This window comes from Oscarella lobularis, chromosome 6, assembly GCF_947507565.1.
Source record: "Oscarella lobularis chromosome 6, ooOscLobu1.1, whole genome shotgun sequence".
NCBI lineage: Eukaryota > Metazoa > Porifera > Homoscleromorpha > Homosclerophorida > Oscarellidae > Oscarella > Oscarella lobularis.
The window spans coordinates 1700992-1721983 of NC_089180.1; the positions used below are offsets into that span (position 1 = coordinate 1700992).

Genomic DNA, 20992 nt, shown 5'->3' on the forward strand with positions numbered 1-20992 from the left:
TAATCGATATATGTAAAAACTGGTTGACTGAATGTGGATGATACACTTGAGTGGCAGGGAGATTATCATCACCCAAGTTGTATCCATCGTAATATCGTCCATCAATTCCTCCTCATTCATGTTCAGCTCTTTGGCAATAACCTTAAGGGGTACCCCGGGCATAGCAACTGTTGCTAAGGAAAGGCGTTTCCTTTTTCGGTCCTTCCTGTTACGTAACGGTGACGCCCTCGTAACGTTCCGCAGACGAATCGACTCTGAGCATAGACGCAGACGTTATCGGCTACCTTCGAGAGCTAGTCGGAGCAGCTGACTTGAGCTCATACCGACTCTGCCCCAGCTCGACTGTCTCGAAAAGTCGTTCTCTCCTCTGCCGTGACCAAGTAAGTGCGGTTCTCTTCGATCGATCGATCGATTGCTCTTTTGTCCTTTTTCGTCGGTTGCCCCTTCCTCGCTGCGAATGCGATCGCGATGGATTAGGTCGGATCTGGTGCTCGATCGGGTATCGTGTCCGACTTTAGGTGGGGGCCCTTGTTGGGTCGCCGGGCCCGGGCGGGTCAGCGGTTTCTTCGCCGCACTGCCGACTTGGGAGGCTCCATTATTGACTTCTGTCTAGATCTTCAATGGCCGATGTCAATGTTGTAAAAGTTATCGAACAGTTAGAGACGTTGGCTCCCTTCGATGAGAGCACTAGAAAAAAATTGAAGGATCTTTTGGAGCTAGGTTAGTTTAATGGTGTTCTTTTTGGATGACAAAAATAGCGTCATTTTTTTTTTAAGGTCAAAGGCCAAAACGTGATGGTATATGACGACGTTCTGCTATTTGCTAGCTTTGCTATTTTTTTGCGCAGCTAAAAGGCCACGCCATTTGAATGACTACGAAGAGGAAGTGTCCTCTGACGGAGATGAGTCCGAGGGTGACATTTTGAAGGAGAAAGCGTAATCATTTGTATTGCACGGGCATATTTTGCTAATGAAGAGTACTTTAGGGTTAACGTGAATGCAATTGCAAGGAGCCGCGAGTATTCAAACACCTTTCTCCGCCAAAACCAATTTGACATTCCCGCCACGTTCTTCTACAGCTTTTCTGAAAGAGAATTGGACAGCGATGACAGTCTTCCAGAATTCCATCAAATTGCCGAATACTTTGGAAGCTCGCCCTATCAACGGGAATCTGAATACATCGTCGCAGCGTTACAGGCGATCTTCCCTGGGATGACTGTAATTGGTCCAAAGACTTACTATCACGACAGAACAACGCAAGTTGATGTTGCTGTTTTCTCAAGATTTAAGCTAGAGTTTGCAAGGCTTCTGGGAGAGCTCAAGGTAGAGCAAGGGACGGGAAACCCTTTGACCCAAGTTATTGGTGGATACGTTGCTGCACGAAGGTCTGCACTACCGGATGAGTTGCACTGCGGCTTTCCTTGCATTCTTCTCACTATCAGCAGTGACGCTAATTGTCAAATCTTTGGGGCATGCTCTGTGCCGACGGCAGGAGAACTGAGAGTTTCCATCTCACAACTTTCTCCCATCTTTCGTCTCTACTCTGATTTTGAGAAGATTCTTCGCCGCCTGCACTCACTTGTATTGTCAGTTGAAAATTCTCCAGACGTAAAATTTCTTCTGCCTCTTCCTCTGCAATTCAAGTTCAGGGACACTGACAAGGAAGAAAGGCTAGTCTTCACTAAACACATTCGGAATACGACGTATCAGGCCACCGCTCGAAGTCAGTCATTTGTCGTCAAATTTGTTCCTTCTGAGTTCAAATATGGCTCGGCTGTTCATGATTTTTGCCGCAAAAAGGGTTATGCGCCGGAACTTTACGGCGTTTCAACAATGCAGGGTTCTGCCCACGAGGGGCGGCGCGGGGCGGGTGGACCCTGACTCGAAGCCCTTCGCCCCTCACTAAATTTGTCCGCCCCTCAGTGCTTACGATGTTTTAGAGCGCATGTTTGATATTGTTCTTTTGTGATCTCTTTTTTCCCTATACAGATTGATATTAGATTATAAAGTTTTTCCCGTATATAGTTTCTTCGTTCCTTACGACGATGTCTCTCTTGAAGTATTTCGCTCGCGCTAGCCCTTCGTCTGCTTCGAGTACCCCGTCTCCAACGAAAAAAGCTTGCGTTGAACTCAGTGAAGAAGAAGCTGAGGCTGCCATTTATGAAAAGAGTGCGAAACCAAGTGACGACGAAATTTCTGACGCTGACGACGAAATCTCTGATGCTGCGTCCGGCGAAGACAGCGATCAAGGTTCGCCGGACGTCTCCGCACGACCGCACACCAAGAGCACTCACTCCAAGAGCACTAGTGCAAGCAGCAAGCATTCCAAAAGTTTTCATGTTGAATGGATCACTGGCCGTCCTTGGTTGCGCTACGATGCCGAAAGGCAAGGAATGATTTGCTTGTGGTGTAAGAAGTACGATAAGAAGCCGTATAACAGAACGACTTGGAATAAAGAGCCGTGCACGCGCCTGCGACTTGAGAGCGTAATTCGTCACGAGAAGTGCGCGGCTCACCGTGAATGTCTGAGACACGAGAAAGCTCAGGAGACAAACCGTATTATACCTGCTACAATTAATCCTGCTCTGCCATCAAAAGGTATGGAGCAGGCTTTTGCAAGCCTATACTTCCTTGCAAAGCAGAGAATACCCCACACGACAAACTTTGAGCCGTTACTCGATTTGCTTCAACTATTCGAAGTCAACGTTAAGGAAGAAATTAGCATTGCTAGAAACGCTCTTTACACGAGTGACAGATCTATCCAGGAAATGATATTTGCCATATCAGAATCGATAGAAGATGAAATCCTAAAGGAAATGAGAGAAAGCAAGCATTTCTCCATTATGATAGACGAGACGACAGACTGCACTATAACAGAACAGCTGGCTATTCATGGTCGTTTCTTAGATAAGTCTGGCGAGTTGAAGTGCCATTTCTTGAAAGTCATGGACTTACTACAACCGGGAGACGAAAGCAAAGATCAAGACCGACGGATAACTGCTAGCGCTGAAACAATTGCTGCCCGAGTGTTTGAGTTTTTGAGGCAAGCTAACCTAGACATCGGTAAACTCAGAGGCATTGGCACGGACGGGGCAGCAACAATGGTTGGTTGCCGGAAAGGCGTTGTTACAAGAATAAAAGAAGTTTCTCCGTCGGTGTTGGGCGTACATTGCGCCGCTCACAGACTTAACTTGGCCTCAACTCAAGCGGGAAAATCAGTTCCGTACGTCAAAATTTTCTCTCGTATTCTTCGTCAAATATTTGACTTCTTCGATAATAGTGCGGTTCGCACTGCAGGATTGCAGGCTGTCCAGTCTCTGTTACGTGAAAAGGGCCGCCTGATTGCTCCATGCGAGACAAGGTGGTTGAGCGTCGACCGTAGCGTTAACAGGCTCAAAGATTCTTTTGCTTCAATTGTCGTTAGCCTCCAACGCGAAGGAGAAGAACGCGGAGACGCCAAAGCTATGGGTTTGTGCAAGCTTGTAAGTGAATTTCGCTTCATTGCTACAATGATGCTGATGTGTGACTGCCTTCCGCATATTTCTTATCGGTCGAAATGCTTCCAGTACAGCAATTGCGACTACAGCATTATACCGAGAATGCTATCTTCTACTTTGACATCCCTAACGCAGCTGAAGACGTCCGATGGCTTGAACTTGGCAAGCCTTCCAGATTTATCGAAAAAATGCGAAAGTCAGGTATTTCGATTACTATGCCAGCTAATCAAGGTGAAGAGTACTTTGCTCAAAGCATTAAAAGGCCATTTCTTGAGAAGGTGATCGACAACATTACAACGCGATTTGATGACAAAACTGTCATTGCTGCCTTTGACGTTTTCAACCCTAAAAAGCTGCCCAAACCAATCGATGAATGTTACCTTCAGTACGGTAACACTGAAATTGAACGATTGGCAACGCAGTTTGAGGGTGCAGGAGTTGTAGGCGACGTACAACAATGCCTTGAAGAATGGTCGAGTTTTCGCCAATTCCTTTCGGATTCTGTCAGTGAAAGCAAGGAAGCAGCTTCTCTAGAGAGCGTTATTGCTGATCTTTCATCAAACGCTTTTGCCGCCACTGTCTACCCAAATATGACGGCGATGGGGAAAATATGTCGCGTCGTTCCAATTCACACGGCGGATGTTGAACGCACTTTTTCACAACTTAAGATTATAAAAACGCGTGTTCGGAATCGTATGCTTGAGAAAACGCTCGACAGCCTTTTGCGAATAGCGATCGAGGGTCCAAAGTTAGAAGAATTCGACGCGAAGAGAGCTGTGGATATCTGGGCGAAGAAAAAGAAGAGACGAATTTCTAGAAAGTAGATTACCATTAGGACAATAGTCGATTGTAGTCACTAGTACTGTCAGTGCATATAATATGTTACACCTAAAAATTCTCCCAGAATGCAGGAAAATGGACTTTGCTAGCCACGCCCCCCAAAAAATTTTTAGGAACCCACACTCTTAATATCCTGCGCAGAACACTGACAATGGGCAATGAATATAGTAGAGTAGAAGTGGCTGTTATGTCCGTTACGCCTGGCCAACCGTTGGATCAATTTGTTAAAGGAAATGTCACCTTTGAAGATAAGCTGAAGGTTTTAGATGAAATTGAAGCGTGCTGTCGATTGCTACACTCACTGAAAATGGTCCACGGCGATTTGCATCCTCGTAATATCATGGTCCGAGAAGATAAAAGCATTGCATTGATTGATTTTGAAATGTCTGGATTGGCTTGGGAGAAGAAATATCCAGTAAACCTCAACCGGAAAGAGGCCTGGCATCCAGAAGTGCTCCATACTCAGGTGCCCGTGGCCCTGCAAGTTGCGCATGATCAATACCTTTTAGATTATGTTATCAAGCCATTGCTGAAATAGGGGCAGGAGGAACGAGTCACTCGTACTCATTTTCGGTGTTCTTTTTGTATCTGGTCTGAATTGTAAGAGTCCTACTACTGTAGCGAATAGCGAATTTGTTTTCACCTGTGTGCTGCTACCTATGTGTTTGCGCATCCGGGTTGCGAAGGTATTTTTATTGAGCCAGGGATACCCTGTTGGAAAGGAGAGGAGAGGGACAGCGAGCGCATAGGGAGATGATGGATGATCGAGCAGGAAGGGAGGAGCGAGGAGAGGATCAGTGTAAATAAGGTATAGGTTTGTTCTAAGTTATTCTGTTATTTTTATTTTATTCGGTTATTTTATTCGGTTATTTTTAGTCTTATTTAGCTAGAGCGATTCGATTAGGGGTAGGAGTGGGGTTCTATGTTATTTTTGCGGTTTGTAGGGGCCCAGGAAGAATTGTTGAGCAGTAGGGGTTGATAAACCGGATTTTAGAAAATCCCCTGTAACCATGGCAACGGTAGGGCCCAGGGGTTCCTTGACAAGGGTTTACTGGAAAGGGAGAGTTATGGTTGGATTAATGCTACTGGACCCAAACTAAAGCCATTTGAAAGGCTTAGTGGTGGGGAAATTCTTTTTTCAATTTTAGTTGCTAGGGAGTTATGAGAATCCGTTAGAGGGGTGGCAGGGAACAATTCTACGGTAGGTTTCCCTTCCTGAAAAAATCTCGAGTGCCCTCGAGCAATCCCTGCGAAATTAGGCCGAATTTTAGTTTTCCAAAAGGGGCCTCAAAACTAATAAGTTGCGGGATTAACGTTGTGTTGGGTCCGTTGCGGTCGTGCCATATATCGTTCGAAAGAGCTCGTCGAGTTCTATCTATGGCTGTGTGTGTGACGTCATTGGATGTAATGTCGATTTGTTATTAATAAATTCGTGTTTTGGAAACCCTTAACTTATACCCTTAATCTAATATAGTAGATTAGGGGGATTGGCAATTGTTTTGATGGTGTTTGGTAGAGAATTTTGTGTACTTTAATTTGGGTGTAGGGTCTCGTTGGCGTATTTGGGGTTAGACGTCATGAAATCGTGTTTCCCGGTATGTCGGTGCTTTCGCTTCGGGGAGTCCTTCAGCTGTTTTCTATGCGTTGGATGGTGTTGAGGGAATAGTGTTTTAAGTATTTGATAATGTAAGAAAAAATTCTTTGTACATTTCGCGGAGATTTTTTGAAAATCGTGCGGCGACGATACGGGGTTACGCCTATACAGGTAACGCCTTTTCAGTCATCGGCTCGCCAAACGACTCAAAACGGCTCAAAAGGGGACGAATGGGACAAAGGAGGAAGGATCCGAGTGTCGCGAAAGGTAAATTATCTATTTATGTGTCGTTTTATCGCGCGCGTTTCTGTTTGGGGGTCCGGACGCGTTCGAAGGATTTTATTACTCCTGTCCCTTGCTTCCCACGCGAGTTTTTGGAGTCCGAACGCTTCGCGTCGAAGTTTTGGGTGCATTCGAGGGGCTGTTCACGTTGCGCGGTGGAAGTTGGGTGCCCGAAGGGGAGAAAGGGCGTCGTTTTTGCGATTCTCGCGCAAACGAGCGTCCTACACTACGCGGTTGGGGGATAGTGTGTATCGCTGTTCATGGTTTTCTTACCTTTCTGCCCCAGGCTCATTGTCTCCTCTGTGGGGAGGTTCACGCGGTTTTTCGGTTTTTTAGGGTGTTTTTTAGGCAAGGAGTTTTTTTGGAGACGTCCGCGTGTAGGGGAGAAAGTTTAGTACCCATTGGAGTTCTTCAGGTACGTTTTTTTAGGGGGAACAAGGGATATTATATAATTATTTATTTATTCTCTTAGTTCCCATTCATTAGTTTGATCTCGTTCCCTAGGACTTATTTGGGGAGTGCTATCAGATAAGTGCAGTGTAGTTTTAGGTGTTGTAGGGGCTTTGGTTCCCGTGTGTTGTGTAGGGAGGGGATTGAGCGAGAAGATGGGTCAGTGTCAGAAGGTACAGTCTAATTTTGAGCCATTAACTATTTTAAATTTTCTTTAACTAAGGGGCTGGTTGGAAGAGAGTGTAAGCGAGGCTCGTGAGCGTGAAGGGACAAACGCATAGGAAGAGCGAGGATCGATGAAAGGAGTTAGGCCTTCGCGACCTTTCGACGAACCTGGACTAAATTGCATCATCTTTTCTCTTTATCCACAGGCAATTGGTGAAGATCGCCTGTCCTATCGCGATCTGCTTTACCGTATTGCCTATCTTAAGCGGGAATTTGAATCGCTCGGAGTCGTACAAGACGATAACGTTCTCATCACGGTCGCTCCGTCTGCAGATGTCTTCGCCGCAATTCTGGCACTCTTCTCAATAGGTATAAACACGTACACCAGTAAATCGAAAGGCTTTAAAGTGAGAGAATTCCGAAAGCAATAATCTAGTTGTAGGCGGGGTTGGCAAAGAAAAAAAATTTTTTCTTTAGGAGCTGTTATCATTGTAATTGATCCGGCCATAAGAGTGGCGAGATTGAATCAGCATCAATATGGCAAAGCCAAAAGCACGGATTACGCATAAGGGAAAGTATTGGTATCTCAAGGTATGCATGACGATAAGCTAGAAGAACTGAAGAATATATTAATTTTTTATTATTTTAGTGGATGATGTCTTCTGTTCGACACATTCTTATCGAAATTGAGATTTCAGCTGATTGACGAAATGACGCCGGAGAAGGTCGTGGAGAGCTGCGAAACGGCATGCAGACGATGCGTCTGTTCAAATTGCTGCGACGTGGACGTTGGCAGCTTTTAGTGAGGATGAAGTGAGTGTGCCTCTCTCTACGGCGTTCAATTACAATAATTATTTTTTAGGTTTTTTTAGGTTTTAACGTCATTTCAAAGAGGAGAAGACTCTCAAAGCCTTTGCTGGATTTCAAGCTGAATTGAAGAGAATCGAAGCGGAAATCGATGAGAGGAACAAGAAGGCTGAAGTTCCGTATATCTACCTGAAGCCAAGTAGAGTTCCATTGCCGTTTGAACTCGTGATTCAAACTTGAGGTTCTGTGGAATCAAACGTTTTTCATGTTTTTTTTGGTTTTCTCGTTCGTTTGTTTTACGTCGTAGGGGTGAAAGAGATCTCTCTAGAGGCGCCCTAGGAGGTAGGTACAGACGATGGAGGAGCCCGCGCGACGAGATTTTATTCAAGTATGCGCATAGACTCTTTATTTTTACACACAACATCGATTATTTCTTCAGCAGCTCTCTTGGAATCTCACTCTCTTACAAGTCTGCGACGTCGACTGACCGCGCTTTCTACGTCGCACTTGAGCCGGCCCCTCGTCTTGAACGTCATCAGAAGGACGTTGACTCGACCGAGAGCAAATTACGCCCGTCATTGAAGCCGAACTGAATCCCGGCGGCGGCGGCGGCGAGACGGCATCCGACTTGCGACGCCTGTATCGAATCCGTCTCGAATCGCTTTGAAAATCCTCCTTTTCGCCTTCCTTTTCATCATTTCGACGCCGCGCTTCCTCCAACGATTTCAATTCTTTTCGTAGGGTATCGCACGTCGTCTCAATTCGCTTTTCGTCGTCGCCGCACCGTCCCCATTCGAAGTGAAGCCGACGCATTGATTCGTCGTCTCTGTCGCCGCGTTCCAGTGCGATCGCTTCTCTCTCCAGCGCAGAATTCAATTTTCGCTTCTGACGCAAATTTCCGTCGATATCGATCGATTTCCATTTGAGATCGGCTATTTCCGCGTCGGTCGTCGCCGCTATGTCCATTGCGTTTGCTAGACGATTTTCGCGCGTTTTTCTCTCCTCTAATTCGTCTCGGACTTTTTTCAAGGATTTTTCGATTTTCCGCTTTCGTTCCGCGTTGCGTTCGTCGCGACCGCTGCCCGACAAGCCGTGCGTCGTCTCGAAGCGCGTCGCTTCGACGAGAAAATCGGATTGGGCAATTTTTCGGCGTTTTTTCACGACGCCGACTTCGGCGTCGATTCTCGCCTTTTCCTTCGTCGTTTTCTCCAAGGCTGCGGCGAGGATTTCCACTCGACTTCGACGCGACTTTAGTTCGACGTTTTGAGCGTCGATTCGTCGACGTATTTCATCGATGTCCGCGTTTGCGCGTCGCGTTTCGCTGCGTTGAACTTGATGTTGGATCCGTTTCTTCTGCAGCTGCTCGTTCAGGGCTCGAATTTGCACGGCGCGATCATGAAAGGCCTTTTCTGACAGTCGAATGCGTTGAAACAGCCCGTTCAGAGACGAGCCCTCCATCTGAAATCGAAGCGATCATTGGTGGAGCGCTGACACGTGACTCGACCTCATGGCAACGGCAAGATGGACGCAGTGGCTGCTCTTGACTATAAAACATAAGCGTTTTTTATTGAAAACACTCTTTTGATTATTTTATACCAGAAGTTTTCTCTTCAACATCTTTTGAGAAAATCTATATCCGGTTTAGCGTGTCCCGGATTCGTCTGCAACTTTACCTCCCACTGATCGAAAAGCTGGTCTATTTCCTCGTCCGTGTAGTCGGGGTTAAAATCTTTTTTGTTTTGGACTTGACGAGAAAGCAAACGAAAACGAAAGTCATTATTTACGTGGACAATACAGTAAAAGGCCATACGTCACACGAAACCCGTATAAACAAGGGACCGCCCTGCTCGACTCCCTGCTCGCCTCTACACTCGTCCCTGCTCGCCGCTTTCAAAACGAAAGTAAGAGTGTCATTTGACCGTCGCTATTTTTGCCGTGCGTACGACTTTGACAAATTCGTCCCAAGCGATGACTACAATGTAGTTTCTCGCGAACACGCAACGAACGTCGCTACACTGTTTGATCCTCCGGAAAGGGCGAGTAGACTAGTCGACGGCGGCGCTTTGATGACCTTCGGCAACTAGCGAATTGCGCTCATGCGCTAAAAGCGTCGTTTCCCGAAAGGGGTCCCTTAAATCACGTGACTCGCGAAACTCAACGACTACTCTACTCCAAGTAACTTGGAGTAGAGCAGCTCTTTGTTCTGGTGCTGCGGGCGTATACGTAGTCTGTACGTTGACAAAAGCCTCGATTTCCAGACCCCACTGGCCGCGCTTGGGGGGCGTGGTGCGCGCTGGAAAGTTTATACCGGTATATGTAACCTATCTAATCTCTGATGTAACGAAATGCGCGTATCGCGAGCGCATGCGCGTAGATTCTAGCCCATACATAAAATGAGTACTCTCAATCCCTAGGAAAGAAGAGGGCATGACTTTTTATTAATTAAAAAAGATCTTTCCAAAAAATGTGTTTATTAACTGTGTCTGATTTTTCTTCTTACGGTACTTAGTATGGCAGAAGCTGAGCCTAAAAAAACGCAAGACGTCATCGCAGAGATACAAGGCGAGGACGTCGACGAGAACGTTCAGAAACTGCTCAAGGCGGTGGCTGATTCTCTCCAAAAGGCCAAGAAGTTCGATTGCGATGAGGCTTTGATAGACGAAGCTCTCAAATTGATTCGTTGTCAATCGTCGCTCTCGGAGATAGTTAAAGCTGTTCAGCTGTGTTTCGATTTGCTTATCGACGAGCTGTCTTCTTCGGAAAGCGAAATTTCGAGGCTGGTAGAGAATCTGGACGCCGAAGAGAAGAAAGAGGAAGTTCAGAACGGGGTTATCACTATGCTTCGTTCCGGCGATACGACGGCCAAATCAAAATCATATGAGGCTCAGCTCGCATATGCGTCCGCAAATGTGACTCGAGCGCATGTCAGGGCTGTGAGAGCAAACGCACGCGCGGAAGAAATGCGCAAGGAGCTACAGAGGAAGCAAAGGGACTGTAGAGAACAAACAGAAGTGGTTGAGAAACTGAAGAAAACAATCGATCATCTTAAGCAAAAGACAGAGAGACAAAGGAAAGCAATCGTTGACATCTCAGAAACGCGTGACGACGTCTTGGACAAATTAGTTACAAAGAGATTAGGGGCAGTATGGACGAAAGTTGAAAAATTGGAGAAAGATCTAGCGGCGGCGAACACGAATCTTGAACAAGTCAAGAACGATCTAGCGGGGGAGAAGACGAAACTTGAACAAGTTGAGAAAAGACTGATTCCCTTAGAGGCAAATTACGAAGTCGTGAAGGCTGCCCAAGTCATCAGATCTCTTGAAAATAAAATCGTTCCGTTTCGCGCCAACGGATTTCTTCTAAGGCATCTTACAGAGCCAAAGGGGTACAACGAGAGCATGCCTGTTAGCAAGCAAGAGTTTGCCTCTGCCGTCTCCGAGTGGCGAGGAAAGTCATACGGCGCCAGCTGGGCTGCATCATACGGCGACATTTTTTCTACCCTGATTTACGAGCGCGATGAAATCGCTCACCCCACCAATGTGGATCTCAAAGACTTGGACTTTTCTCTTCTCTATTCGACGATTGCTCCAAAGACTAAAAAACCCGTTAAAGAGGATGACGTGAAGGCTGCCTTTGAATGGATTGCAATGACTCTAGAGGAAGTTAAATGACTGTCATAGCTTAGCTACAGCACTGTCAAAAAATTGTGTTCTTGTTTACAGTGCTATAGGAGAGTTGTCTGTCGAATGCTGTTAATTGAAACATTGAAATCCTCGTAGCTTAATTTTTTATTGTTGTGGACTGAAGCGGTTGGAATTACGGGGACAGCAATTTTGACACTTTACTGGAAGGACGTGGATCAATTCTCAAGAAGGGAAATATCGAGGAACGTGGGACAATTTTTTTGGGGAGGGACATGGAGGGGGATTATCAGGAGAGGAATCATCTTCAGGTACGAAAGACCGAAAATATTAGTTATTGAATTTTTCTTTTATTTTCTGTTTAGGTTGATGACAGTTTTACTGTTGATCAGCTCGAGAGAACTGTTTGCGAGCGAATTGGTGAATTCAAATTGAATTTTTCGCGTGTTTGTATCATTTTTTGTACTTAGGAATTACGAATTTTGAGGAATATTTCTTAGGACGAAGTGACCACGCCCAAAAAGGTGATGTCCCGTCTGTGCGTCTGTTTTCGGTTTGCAGTTAATGGAGTTAATTCGTTTAGGCGGCTCCCCTGCAAGTGAGAGATGAGAAGAAAATGGAAGCATAGAAGAAGAAACGTCACACCGAAGATGATGTACGTAGACAGAGAAAGAAAAAAAGTCGACGACTGAATTTAGCATTATTTTCTAAATAGACCACGGAGTGGATCAGTCAAAAGGCTTGGGAGTTTTTCAGCGCATCGCAACATGAGACAGAACCTTGCTACGGCACAGGAAGCCTTGCAAGTCTACGAATCATTCGAAGAAAATTCCAAGGTAAAAAAATTTATCAGTACATCTACGCACCATCATGGACCCCGTTTCTCTCCTTCTCTTAGTCCATACACACTCAAGTGATTGCCTTGTATCAGCAAGCGGACAAGCTTCTCAGTTCGGGCCAACGCGGCGCCGACATCTACAAATCCGAATCGAATCGTCTCATCAGCGAATGGCAACTTCTCAATCACCTTGACAAGAGCAGTCAACTTCTCATCCTCTACGTCTCCTTCTAAGCTCTCTTCCACAAATCGAGTCGGCCCTTGCGAGCGGTTCGTGCAGCATTCGCGACGTGGACGCCTTCGCTTGGACGCCGCTCATGTGTGCCGCCTACGGTGGCCACGCCCACGTCGTGTGTTACCTCCTCGCATTTGACGGCGACGGCGAAGCGCTGCGTATATCCGATCGACGAGGCCGCACGGCGGTCGATTTGGCTAGATTGGGAAATCGGAGCGACGTCGTGGCGATATTGGAGGACAAGGAAAAAGAGAAGGAGACGGAAGAAACTCCTTCTCTTGATATGGATATGGATAATTCAGCGTTATCGGTGGTGTGGTGTGAAGACTGCGAGATGGACGTGAAAGATTCGTCGCATCAGAGACATCGTACGACGACGCTGCATCAGTTTTCGTCGCGAAAGGACGATTTATTTTGTCCACTTCCGCTTCGTCTAGCTACTATCCGCACCATTGATCGACTCCTGCCTATAAGATTATGCTCAATCACGGCCTGAGCCGAACTACTGTAGCTCTCGAAACGTTTCCGACGGTCTCTGGGCCGCCATCAGGAAGCGGTCGATTTCGTCGCGAAGCATCGTCGCGAGAGCGACGACGTGGAAGAGGACGACGACGAAAACGGCTCCCAAGTCTGTAGCATGCTCGTACAAGAAGGGCTGGAAGAATCGATCGTCGCGAGCGGAGAGCATTAGCGTCATTTTGGCGTTTTTTCACAAACCGAAGAAAGCGGCGACAGCTACGGAACCGTCCCTCCCGAAGATCCGACGAGGTACAGCGCGCATTTCTCACGTCTCGAGCACCTTTAGACGACCCTACGTGCATATCGCAGCCTCAGAATGAAAATGGAATGCAAAATTCAATGCACAAAGACGATCTTCCACTTCCAAGCGAGCAAGCGGCAAAGGCAGCGTTGGACGTCGGAAAGCGAGACGCGATTCCCGAAACGGAGACGATTATCAAGGGCACGCACTATTATCCATCGGCACCAGATTAATTAATTAATTGGAAATAAAATATTATTATAATATTATTAGATTTACTTTTGCGTCTGGTTCAGCTTATAATATAAGACAGTTTTCCGGAAACTCCCTGAAGGAAGATTTATTCACAATCTCTCTGGTCATAGTGAATACACTCGCCTTGAATTCAGACAACGTATTCATTGGTGTCGGAAGGTATAGATTAATTAATTACCTAATTAAAAATTATCAGCGCTGTTTTTAGCTGATAATGGGACGCTTCCCTTTGGGACTGGAAGACTGGGTACAATTTTCGAAGGATTCAGTCGTTGGTGCAGCCGGGGTCGTTGGACAGCGAAGCGGGCATCTTTGCTAGTACGTACGACATGAGCGGCACCCGACTGATCACGTGCGAATCAGACAAATCAATTAAACCAGCGAAACACTGTTACGTGCGAGAACAGAAGCTTTTTTAGATATGAGATAGAATTTCATAAGTGTTATATCTTTTAGGCGGCTGCAGCCAAAGCTGAAGCAGTTGAAAGTAGACATCGATCGATTACAGCCGCAAATGAATGCATAACTGAATTCCGTTCTCTTCTCGAATTTGTTCACTCGGTAATAAAAATATTTAAAATTAAAATTGGATGAGATATCTTTCGTTTCAGATTCTCCTGAAGCCTTCTCACGATAAGAAACAGAAGCTGACAGTCTATTCAAAAGAAGTAGCATCGCTCTGTTGGCTGTTGCTGCTGAATGGGATTTTGCTTAGGTTAGGACGTGGGGGGGTTGGGGGGTGATGACACCTAGTTTTTTTCTTATTCTTCTTGTCTTTTTGTCTGTTGTTTGAAACTAGATGGAATGAACGCAATTGTGCTTTCATTTCTAACCAGCTTTCAAAATTTTTCTAAAAATCCTGGTAGAAGGAAAGTTATTCTAGCCAGAAAGTGTTCCTAAATATACGCTATCTGCCGTCCTCTTTCACGAGGCGCAATGTGCCGGATTTCATAGGGTAAACGGCTATAAATGCCCGGATTAGACGACCACCGCCCCCATTCTTCAAGATTTGGAAAATGGGGGCGGTGGTCGTTTAATCCGGGAACTTAGAACAGTTATATATACGTGGGAGCGCAAGAACTGAGCGCAAGAGTATGCTTCAAACATGAAACACGTGGCACTAATTTTTATTGACGAAAATCAAGACCTGGCTAATCTACTGACACATTTTCTGTCTGACGTCATTTGACACATAACTCATCACACCATCTATTAATTTCAGGAGAATACGTCGATGTCACTTCTTCTCGAGTGAATCCAAGAATTGCGCCAAGATCGGGGTAATCGTCAATATCTGTTAGGTCATTCAAGCCAGAATGAATACTCAGTTTTGCCAAATACGAGATTCCGGTCAAAAAGCGGAACCGGATGATACGAGAGGACGCTTTCAACTGTCTGTAGAAGCCTGACAGTAATTTTTGGCACGCTGTCGCCAACTCCACTTCATCCCAATTGGCGACAATTGGTGAATCATACTCATCAATGAGAACGACACGCTCTTTTCCTTCCTTAGCATAAGTTTCTTCAAATAATGTGGTGATCATTGAAATAGAATCGTCCGGTAATCCGGGAGTAGAAATCTCAACCCCCTTATGTTTAGCAACGTTACGCAACTAAATAAAAAAACCGTTATCTATTAGCATGCATTGCATCATTCAAAGGATTCTCACCAATTTGACTAAAGATAACTTGACCTCCTCAAACGTAGTCCCACCAACTTTATTCATATCTAACGTGATAACGGGCCATTTCTCCCACGTCACTTCGGGATCATTGTAAATTGCCGTTCCTTTAAACGCTTCCCTGTTTCCTTTGAAATATTCCTCCATATGGGCCAGTTGCTGCTCTTGCGTCGACGGAGATCTGATTTCGCTTTCGTCGGAGGTCGTTTCCTGGATCTCCAGATCTTCCAAACTCATCCGGGTTTCTTCGACCAACTCTCCTAACACAAAACACCGTTATAACGACTCGCGTTGCGACGTTGAGTTATCACTCGCTTCAAAACGGACCTTTTGTGAACTAGAAGAAGCCTAGCTACTCAAATCATTGTACAATCCTAATTAAATACAGTATATGATTCATGATTCTTTTCCTTCTGTCTAACTCTTCAGCTGGAGCACGCATTTGATTTTCAGCGTTCCGTCATCGGTGTAATATGTGCGCACCTGGTCGGTTCTCATAAAGGCACCCCATCCCCAATCCTTGTCCTCGCGCATAAAGGAAAACGGCTGATCGATTGACACAATGTAGTCAGCGAAATCATCAGAAGGACTAACCACTATAAATCTACAACAAAAGATACCTTGTATTAATTATTGATCTATTATTTAATTTCTTACCGGAAAAGTATAGAAACGACAGCGTTTGATACCGTCGTCAGAGGAGTAGCGCCTTGCTGATCGCTTTGACGTTCGAGATAAAGCGACATAGAGGACGATTGCTCAGCTGAAGCTCCATTGGGATAGAGTCTCAATTTCCAGCAGATACCACACAGCCAAAAGCGGGGACTCTGTATCTCTTCACCGACTGGAAGATAGATATATTGCTGAAAATTGGCGACGTTCCACGTGTACGCATTCGGCAGCTCGTCGCGTAGCGCACTTATCTCCGATTTAACATGCTCCTAAATAAAATAAAGTAATTAATTAATTAATTAATTAAATTGACTATGCCTGTACACCGTACATTGAGGACGGAGATTTTTTCTCTAAGTGACTTATTTTCTTTAGCCAATAAGAGCATGTGTTCCTTCACGGATGTCTCCACGTGATGATCGAGCTCGCTCCGCGCGGCGCGCACCGTGCAGCCCTGCGATTCGAAGGGACACGAGACCAAGGCATTTCCACACTCGTGACACACGTGATCCTGCATATGAACCCTAGAGAAAACAAAAATAAATAATAATAATTAACGATATCGATTTGTATTCGCCTTGAAACCATGGTGACCGTGCCGTCCGTGAGACACCCGTTTATACAGGGAACCATAGCGAGTGGACAATCGTGCTCGATGTGTTCGTCGAGATCGCAAGCCGCCATTTCGAGTGCGCAAGCGTGACACGAAACTGATCGCTCAGGACACGTTCTAGCGTGCGCATCGACGAATTTTCTCAACATGACGTCACCGCACAGAGGATGCGGACAGGAAACGTTCGCGTAAGGGCACTCTCGCACGTGATCGTCGAGATTGCGTGCCTTCCCACGCCACGTGCACGTGCACGTGCACGCCGCTCCGAATCGTTTCCGCGACGGCGACGGCGACGACGCATTGCGCGCTTTCGCCTTCGCGCCGACGTCCGCGTTCACGCAGCGCACGTCGAGATTCTCGATGAGGCCGCCAACGGGGAGATTTCGTATGAGTTCGCGTTTCGCGAGCGGGCGACGATCCATCGGGCAATTGGCGTGTCGCGCGAGCCACTCGACGACGCACGCTTCGCAGAACGTGTGCCCGTCGCGACACGAGACGGGGTTGCGTAGAACTTCGCGACTAGAGCGAGAGAAGGCGTGGTTGGCGGACTTTGAAAGGGAAACGACGCGTTTGGGCTCTACCAGATCGGGCAGACGAGATTTTCGTCGACTTTAGTGAAGAAGTGATCGAGAGGGATGCCCATCGAATAGCGTGGAGGAGTAGAAAGCGAAGAAAAAACCGTTGTGCAGGTGGGACGTTCGGAAGGTTAATTAACGGAACACAGTACCCGGATTAGGCAAGCTTGTGCTAGACTATTTATTCATTTATGTACACGTATTTATTTCTTCAATATCCTAATTCTTTCTCTTCTTGATCAATGTCCATGTGAGCAACCAGTTTTTCTAGGATCAAGTCTACGGCAGATTCCGTAAACAATTCAGAGTGCATCTCCTCTAACACCAAATTATTTCCAGTTCCCTCAATGCTCATATTGTAGTCTCGTTGCAACAGCGTTCATTCATTATAGGTAGGGGAATATGTTTCAAGCGTTCATTCATTATGGGTAGGGGAACATGTTACCAGCGTTCATTCATTATAGGTAGGGAAACATGTTACCAACGTTCATTCATTATGGGTAGGGGAACATGTTTCCAGCGTTCATTCATTAAAGGTAGGGGAACATGTTTCCATTGTTTATTCATTATAGGTAGGGGAACTATTATTAATGGTAACCTATGTGACCACAAATATTCACGGTCGAAAGTGGCGAGTGATATATTTTCCCCATAGGTAACGTACCAGACTCTAAGACGATATTCTCTTCACAGGGTCGCTTCACACATTGTAGATGATCCGTTGCGAGACGTCAGACTTGATATTCTTCCTACTTGTAGACGAGCAAAATGTGCAGACCACCACCTTTTTCTTTGTCTCCTCCACCAATGCCAAGTATACATATAGAAACTTTTCAGTAACGTCCTTGTCTAATTGGTAATTGCAGACATCAACGAATGTTTGTCAATGCCGTGCCAAAATGGAAGGTGTGAAGATCTTGTTAAGGATTTCAACTGTGAGTGCTTTGCTGGCTATACAGGAACTTTTTGTGAAACCGGTGAGAACAGACAATTGATTATAGTTAATATTTATTGGAATTGAATTGCAGAGATTAATGAATGTGATTCAAATCCGTGTCAGAATGGCGGGACATGTATTGACGATATCGATAGTTTCACTTGCGACTGTCCACCAGAATTCAGCGGTTCACGATGCCATATAGGTAAAAGACCAAACTACCGGGCAATTGTTTTTTTTCCTTTGATAAACCATTCTTTCAGCCGAAGCTCGCTGTTCGTCGCGCATTGAAAACTGTACTGATTTCATTGAGTGCGCAAAAGGCGTCTTTCCATGCGACTCGCCCAACTATCTCGATACGTTCTTATCGCCCGCATGTCCTCCTAGAGGAGATAACAATTTCACAACGTGGTTCACCGACGTCTTGATCTGTCTTGCGAACTTGACGAGCAACACTATTGCCGACGTTTACGTTGTCGATCGCACGGTTACGCCGTTTCCCGAAGTATGCCGTCTCGTCGACCATCGTTTGTTCAATCGCCTTGGAGACTGTGTACGAAGCGACGATCTTTGTAGCGTGATTTTTTCAACGTCAGATGTGCTATTTCTACGAGGCGTTTTGGAGGAATCGTCAACGTATCGTGATGTCAATTTTGACATAATGCTGGACGTCGTGCGATCGTGTCCGAACTCGCCAAACGTTGCTGAACTTAGATCTGTTTTGGAAGAAAGAGGCTTTGTGTTATGTGGAGGGATTGATCCTGCACAGAACTTGGAATCGCCCTCCATTATTAATGTGCTAACATCTGTACGTATTTGAAGAGTTGATTGATGGGACCGGTTCGTCTTTGCAATTAAGCGATGAGGCACTGTCGGAGTGCGAAAATCGGCGCAGGAACGGCGGCAATCGGTTCCGTCGATCAGTCAACGAAACGTCAGGTGTTTTTGGGCTCATCAGCAATGGCACCAATGCATGCTACGAGTCCGGTCGATGTTTTCCAAGCATTAAATAACAGTCAGAGTGACAGTAATGTCACAGTTGATTGTCCAGTGTGCGGCGATGGCATTCTTCAAATCGAGTCTGAAGAATGCGACGATGGAGGTACCGACAATGGAGACGGCTGCCCGGCCGCTTGTGAACTCGAGGATGGATTCGGGTGCCAAGTTCCAGTGGGAGGACGAACCGTTTGTCGCAACCGAACGTGCGGCGATGGAATACGAGTTCCCGGTGAAGATTGCGATTCCGGTTCGAGCAGCTTCGGCTGCGATTCGATCAGCTGCACTATACTAGACGGATTTGCGTGTCCAGTCAACGACGAATTCAACGGGCCAAGTCAGTGCTTCAATTGCAGAAATGGAGTTCTTGAGTTCTTTGAAGAAATTAAAGTGGAAAAAAATTTTTTAAAAAACAAATTTTTCTGAATGCCTGTATAGTGTGGAGAGATACGAGGCAAAGAAAATCGATCTTGCGCAGGAAGAGGAAAAATGGAGAGGAATATCAAAAAAGTGAGTATTTTTTCATCAAAAAATCAGACAACAACGAGTCATTTGAAGAACCTCGCAATTGAGCAGAAGACCACCACCAGTCGTCTGACAACGATGAAGACCCCCGTCTGGCCAGCTCAGTAGGAGCGCTGAGTCCAACAATTCCAATGGAAGGTACAGTTAGTGTGCACAGTTTCTCTAATTACGAGAACTCGTTTTGCGCACCGTAGAAGCGTCGCAGGAGATTCCTATGAATGCTATGTCCCATGCGTCGTCGATGACGTTCGATTTTGGAATCGAAATCGATTGTAACTGCGGCTACAATTACGTAGGGAGGCCTTTTAGTCGTGCCGTGCATCAGTACGCGCGGTTGCTTTGCCGTAGGACGAAGGGGCTATGATTGAATGCAATCGCTGCTTTACGTGGCACCACGGTTGCTGCTATAATCGTCTTGACTTGATGCCAGACTTGCTGCTCTGCTACAAGTGTGACCCAGTCAGTAAAGATACGAAAAATAGTGGTACTCTTTTTAATAATTTCATCTAAGGAAAAGTGCTCCGATTCGGCTCTGCACGGGTTGAAATCGCCGACGAACGTCCGTGCGATCTTTATCTGGCGACTCGTCGTATACGTCATTATGATGGAATACCGATCAATCAATATCTACGCTAATGATCTTCGAAAGCGTCTTCACAAACGTGTGTCTGTCATCTCTAATCCATTGGATTCAAGCTCTGATGTTATGCAGGTTATCAGCTCTCCGTGATCAAAGACATTCTCAAACGACTTGAGGGTCATGGAATTACAAAGAAATTGGCTGATGAATCCGGGTTTGACTTTTTCGGATATACACAGCGCTGAGTTCTGTAATCGGTTCTCGCGTGTAGTTGGATTCATACGAAGCCCATGAGATCGCGCGAGATGAATCAGCTTTTTGCTACCGAGCTTATTGACCAGTCGTCAAACACTGGAAAGGTCAAAAAGGAAAAGGAGGAGACGCGAAAAAGTAATGCAAGACCAAGGAAGGTTAGTTGGTATCTATATAAGATAGTATAAGAGATTTTACTGGGTTATTTCCTAGGTCAGGTCCACGTCGCGAATCAAGAGACGGCTCCTTGGAAGGCAAGAGGAGGTAAGGGCATTCAGCAACTGTGACTGCAAACAAAATTTTTTTGTTTGACTTTGACCTTCTCTCTTGCGACACAAGTCAAGATTCGGCCTTCACGCAGAGATCAAGGAGAAAGAAAAGCAGAGAAATGATCAGCAGAGCCGCTATTCACGGTTGAGCTTCGACTGGAGCTAGACTATACTGTATGAATCCTATGGAGGATAGATAGTTGATGTACTCTAATAAAAAGGAAGAGCATGGAATCTTCTTCTGACATGACGGTTACGATTTTGGACTGTAGCAGCTTTCTTCAGTCCGAACGGGGAGGGCTTCACCGTTATTGGCTAGAACTTCGTTATTTAAGGCTCCGTTTCATTAAATTGGGTCCCGTTGCCTTGTATAGGGTTGCTATTCTATTTCTCGCTGGTTCTTACGTGAGATTACAGCTTTGTTGTCCCGTGGTTGTCCCGACCGCTCTTCTTTTCTGGCGATTCACTGTGATTTCGAGTTCCTTTTAGATTCCATTGACTTTAAGACTGCTATAAAAAGTGCTCCGA

General features: G+C 45.9%; 6 protein-coding genes and 2 long non-coding RNA genes across 14 annotated transcripts; 6 read left to right on the forward strand and 2 right to left on the reverse strand.

Moving 5' to 3' along the window:
- The first annotated feature begins 205 nt into the window (after positions 1-205).
- LOC136187908 (uncharacterized) lies at positions 206-1941 on the forward strand. Its single transcript, XM_065975623.1, has 5 exons — positions 206-380; positions 614-720; positions 777-797; positions 848-935; positions 986-1941. Exons 2-5 carry the CDS (start codon positions 621-623, stop codon positions 1878-1880), a joined length of 1104 nt encoding a protein of 367 aa, XP_065831695.1. The 5' UTR covers positions 206-380; positions 614-620; the 3' UTR covers positions 1881-1941.
- Positions 1942-6142: 4201 nt separating this feature from the next.
- Positions 6143-12427, forward strand: LOC136188037 (tropomyosin beta chain-like). Of its 4 annotated transcripts, XR_010670087.1 has the most exons (15): positions 6143-6197; positions 6561-6627; positions 6685-6835; positions 6886-6967; positions 7034-7196; positions 7305-7418; positions 7477-7640; positions 7690-8022; positions 8074-9535; positions 10144-11586; positions 11641-11695; positions 11746-11799; positions 11859-11930; positions 11991-12111; positions 12174-12427. XR_010670087.1 is itself a non-coding variant. In XM_065975762.1 (9 exons), the coding sequence occupies exon 9, from the start codon at positions 10145-10147 to the stop codon at positions 11303-11305; it is 1161 nt and encodes a 386-aa protein (XP_065831834.1). In that variant the 5' UTR covers positions 6143-6197; positions 6561-6627; positions 6685-6835; positions 6886-7196; positions 7305-7418; positions 7477-7640; positions 7690-8022; positions 8074-9535; position 10144; the 3' UTR covers positions 11306-11590. The 4 variants fall into 4 exon arrangements, 1 of the variants encoding a protein (XP_065831834.1); XR_010670086.1 differs by having other exon boundaries at positions 6886-7196; XR_010670088.1 differs by having other exon boundaries at positions 6886-7196; positions 8077-9535.
- On the reverse strand, positions 8070-9092 carry LOC136188466 (tropomyosin-like). The gene has a single exon (XM_065976198.1). The coding sequence runs from the start codon at positions 9090-9092 to the stop codon at positions 8070-8072; it is 1023 nt and encodes a 340-aa protein (XP_065832270.1).
- On the forward strand, positions 12043-12844 carry LOC136188469 (G patch domain and ankyrin repeat-containing protein 1 homolog). The gene is made up of 3 exons (XM_065976199.1): positions 12043-12111; positions 12174-12286; positions 12349-12844. Exons 1-3 carry the CDS (start codon positions 12043-12045, stop codon positions 12842-12844), a joined length of 678 nt encoding a protein of 225 aa, XP_065832271.1.
- A 7-nt stretch (positions 12845-12851) lies between these two features.
- On the forward strand, positions 12852-14229 carry LOC136188038 (uncharacterized). 2 transcript variants are annotated; one of them, XR_010670090.1, is made up of 6 exons: positions 12852-13116; positions 13177-13522; positions 13572-13758; positions 13820-13924; positions 13975-14078; positions 14163-14229. It is a non-coding gene; the product is annotated as an uncharacterized lncRNA (long non-coding RNA). The 2 variants fall into 2 exon arrangements; XR_010670089.1 differs by lacking the exon at positions 14163-14229 and having other exon boundaries at positions 13975-14087.
- A 272-nt stretch (positions 14230-14501) lies between these two features.
- Positions 14502-17045, reverse strand: LOC136187924 (TNF receptor-associated factor 4-like). Of its 3 annotated transcripts, XM_065975637.1 has the most exons (8): positions 16912-17045; positions 16295-16849; positions 16049-16241; positions 15703-15986; positions 15529-15649; positions 15373-15474; positions 15034-15305; positions 14502-14976 (listed from the first exon to the last, which is right to left on the reverse strand). In XM_065975637.1, the coding sequence occupies exons 1-6, from the start codon at positions 16971-16973 to the stop codon at positions 15463-15465; spliced, it is 1227 nt and encodes a 408-aa protein (XP_065831709.1). In that variant the 5' UTR covers positions 16974-17045; the 3' UTR covers positions 14502-14976; positions 15034-15305; positions 15373-15462. The 3 variants fall into 3 exon arrangements, with proteins under 3 accessions (XP_065831709.1, XP_065831707.1, XP_065831708.1); XM_065975635.1 differs by having other exon boundaries at positions 15373-15649; XM_065975636.1 differs by lacking the exons at positions 14502-14976; positions 15034-15305 and having other exon boundaries at positions 15357-15649.
- A 629-nt stretch (positions 17046-17674) lies between these two features.
- LOC136188470 (uncharacterized) lies at positions 17675-18662 on the forward strand. Its single transcript, XM_065976200.1, has 4 exons — positions 17675-17719; positions 17772-17882; positions 17934-18047; positions 18106-18662. Exons 1-4 carry the CDS (start codon positions 17713-17715, stop codon positions 18660-18662), a joined length of 789 nt encoding a protein of 262 aa, XP_065832272.1. The 5' UTR covers positions 17675-17712.
- A 1201-nt stretch (positions 18663-19863) lies between these two features.
- Positions 19864-20481, forward strand: LOC136188247 (uncharacterized). Its single transcript, XR_010670178.1, has 3 exons — positions 19864-20025; positions 20076-20353; positions 20409-20481. It is a non-coding gene; the product is annotated as an uncharacterized lncRNA (long non-coding RNA).
- The last annotated feature ends 511 nt before the right edge of the window (positions 20482-20992 follow it).

What these genes read in the sequence shown, in the direction of transcription:
- LOC136187908 (XM_065975623.1), top strand. Translation starts at nt 621, where the DNA reads ATGGCCGATGTCAATGTTGTAAAAGTTATCGAACAGTTAGAGACGTTG. An exon ending in TCAAAGGCCAAAACGTGATG is followed by an intron (nt 798 to 847) that starts GTATATGACGAC and finishes TTTTTTGCGCAG; the next exon opens with CTAAAAGGCCACGCCATTTG. An exon ending in GACATTTTGAAGGAGAAAGC is followed by an intron (nt 936 to 985) that starts GTAATCATTTGT and finishes AGAGTACTTTAG; the next exon opens with GGTTAACGTGAATGCAATTG.
- LOC136188466 (XM_065976198.1), bottom strand. Translation starts at nt 9,092, where the DNA reads ATGGAGGGCTCGTCTCTGAACGGGCTGTTTCAACGCATTCGACTGTCA.
- LOC136188037 (XM_065975762.1), top strand. Translation starts at nt 10,145, where the DNA reads ATGGCAGAAGCTGAGCCTAAAAAAACGCAAGACGTCATCGCAGAGATA.
- LOC136188469 (XM_065976199.1), top strand. Translation starts at nt 12,043, where the DNA reads ATGAGACAGAACCTTGCTACGGCACAGGAAGCCTTGCAAGTCTACGAA. An exon ending in CATTCGAAGAAAATTCCAAG is followed by an intron (nt 12,112 to 12,173) that starts GTAAAAAAATTT and finishes TCCTTCTCTTAG; the next exon opens with TCCATACACACTCAAGTGAT. An exon ending in AATCGTCTCATCAGCGAATG is followed by an intron (nt 12,287 to 12,348) that starts GCAACTTCTCAA and finishes TCTCCTTCTAAG; the next exon opens with CTCTCTTCCACAAATCGAGT.
- LOC136187924 (XM_065975635.1), bottom strand. Translation starts at nt 16,973, where the DNA reads ATGGGCATCCCTCTCGATCACTTCTTCACTAAAGTCGACGAAAATCTC. An exon ending in AATCTCGTCTGCCCGATCTG is followed by an intron (nt 16,850 to 16,911) that starts GTAGAGCCCAAA and finishes CTCTCGCTCTAG; the next exon opens with TCGCGAAGTTCTACGCAACC. An exon ending in GTCGTTTCTATACTTTTCCG is followed by an intron (nt 15,650 to 15,702) that starts GTAAGAAATTAA and finishes CTTTTGTTGTAG; the next exon opens with ATTTATAGTGGTTAGTCCTT.
- LOC136188470 (XM_065976200.1), top strand. An exon ending in AGGAACTTTTTGTGAAACCG is followed by an intron (nt 17,883 to 17,933) that starts GTGAGAACAGAC and finishes ATTGAATTGCAG; the next exon opens with AGATTAATGAATGTGATTCA. An exon ending in CGGTTCACGATGCCATATAG is followed by an intron (nt 18,048 to 18,105) that starts GTAAAAGACCAA and finishes CCATTCTTTCAG; the next exon opens with CCGAAGCTCGCTGTTCGTCG.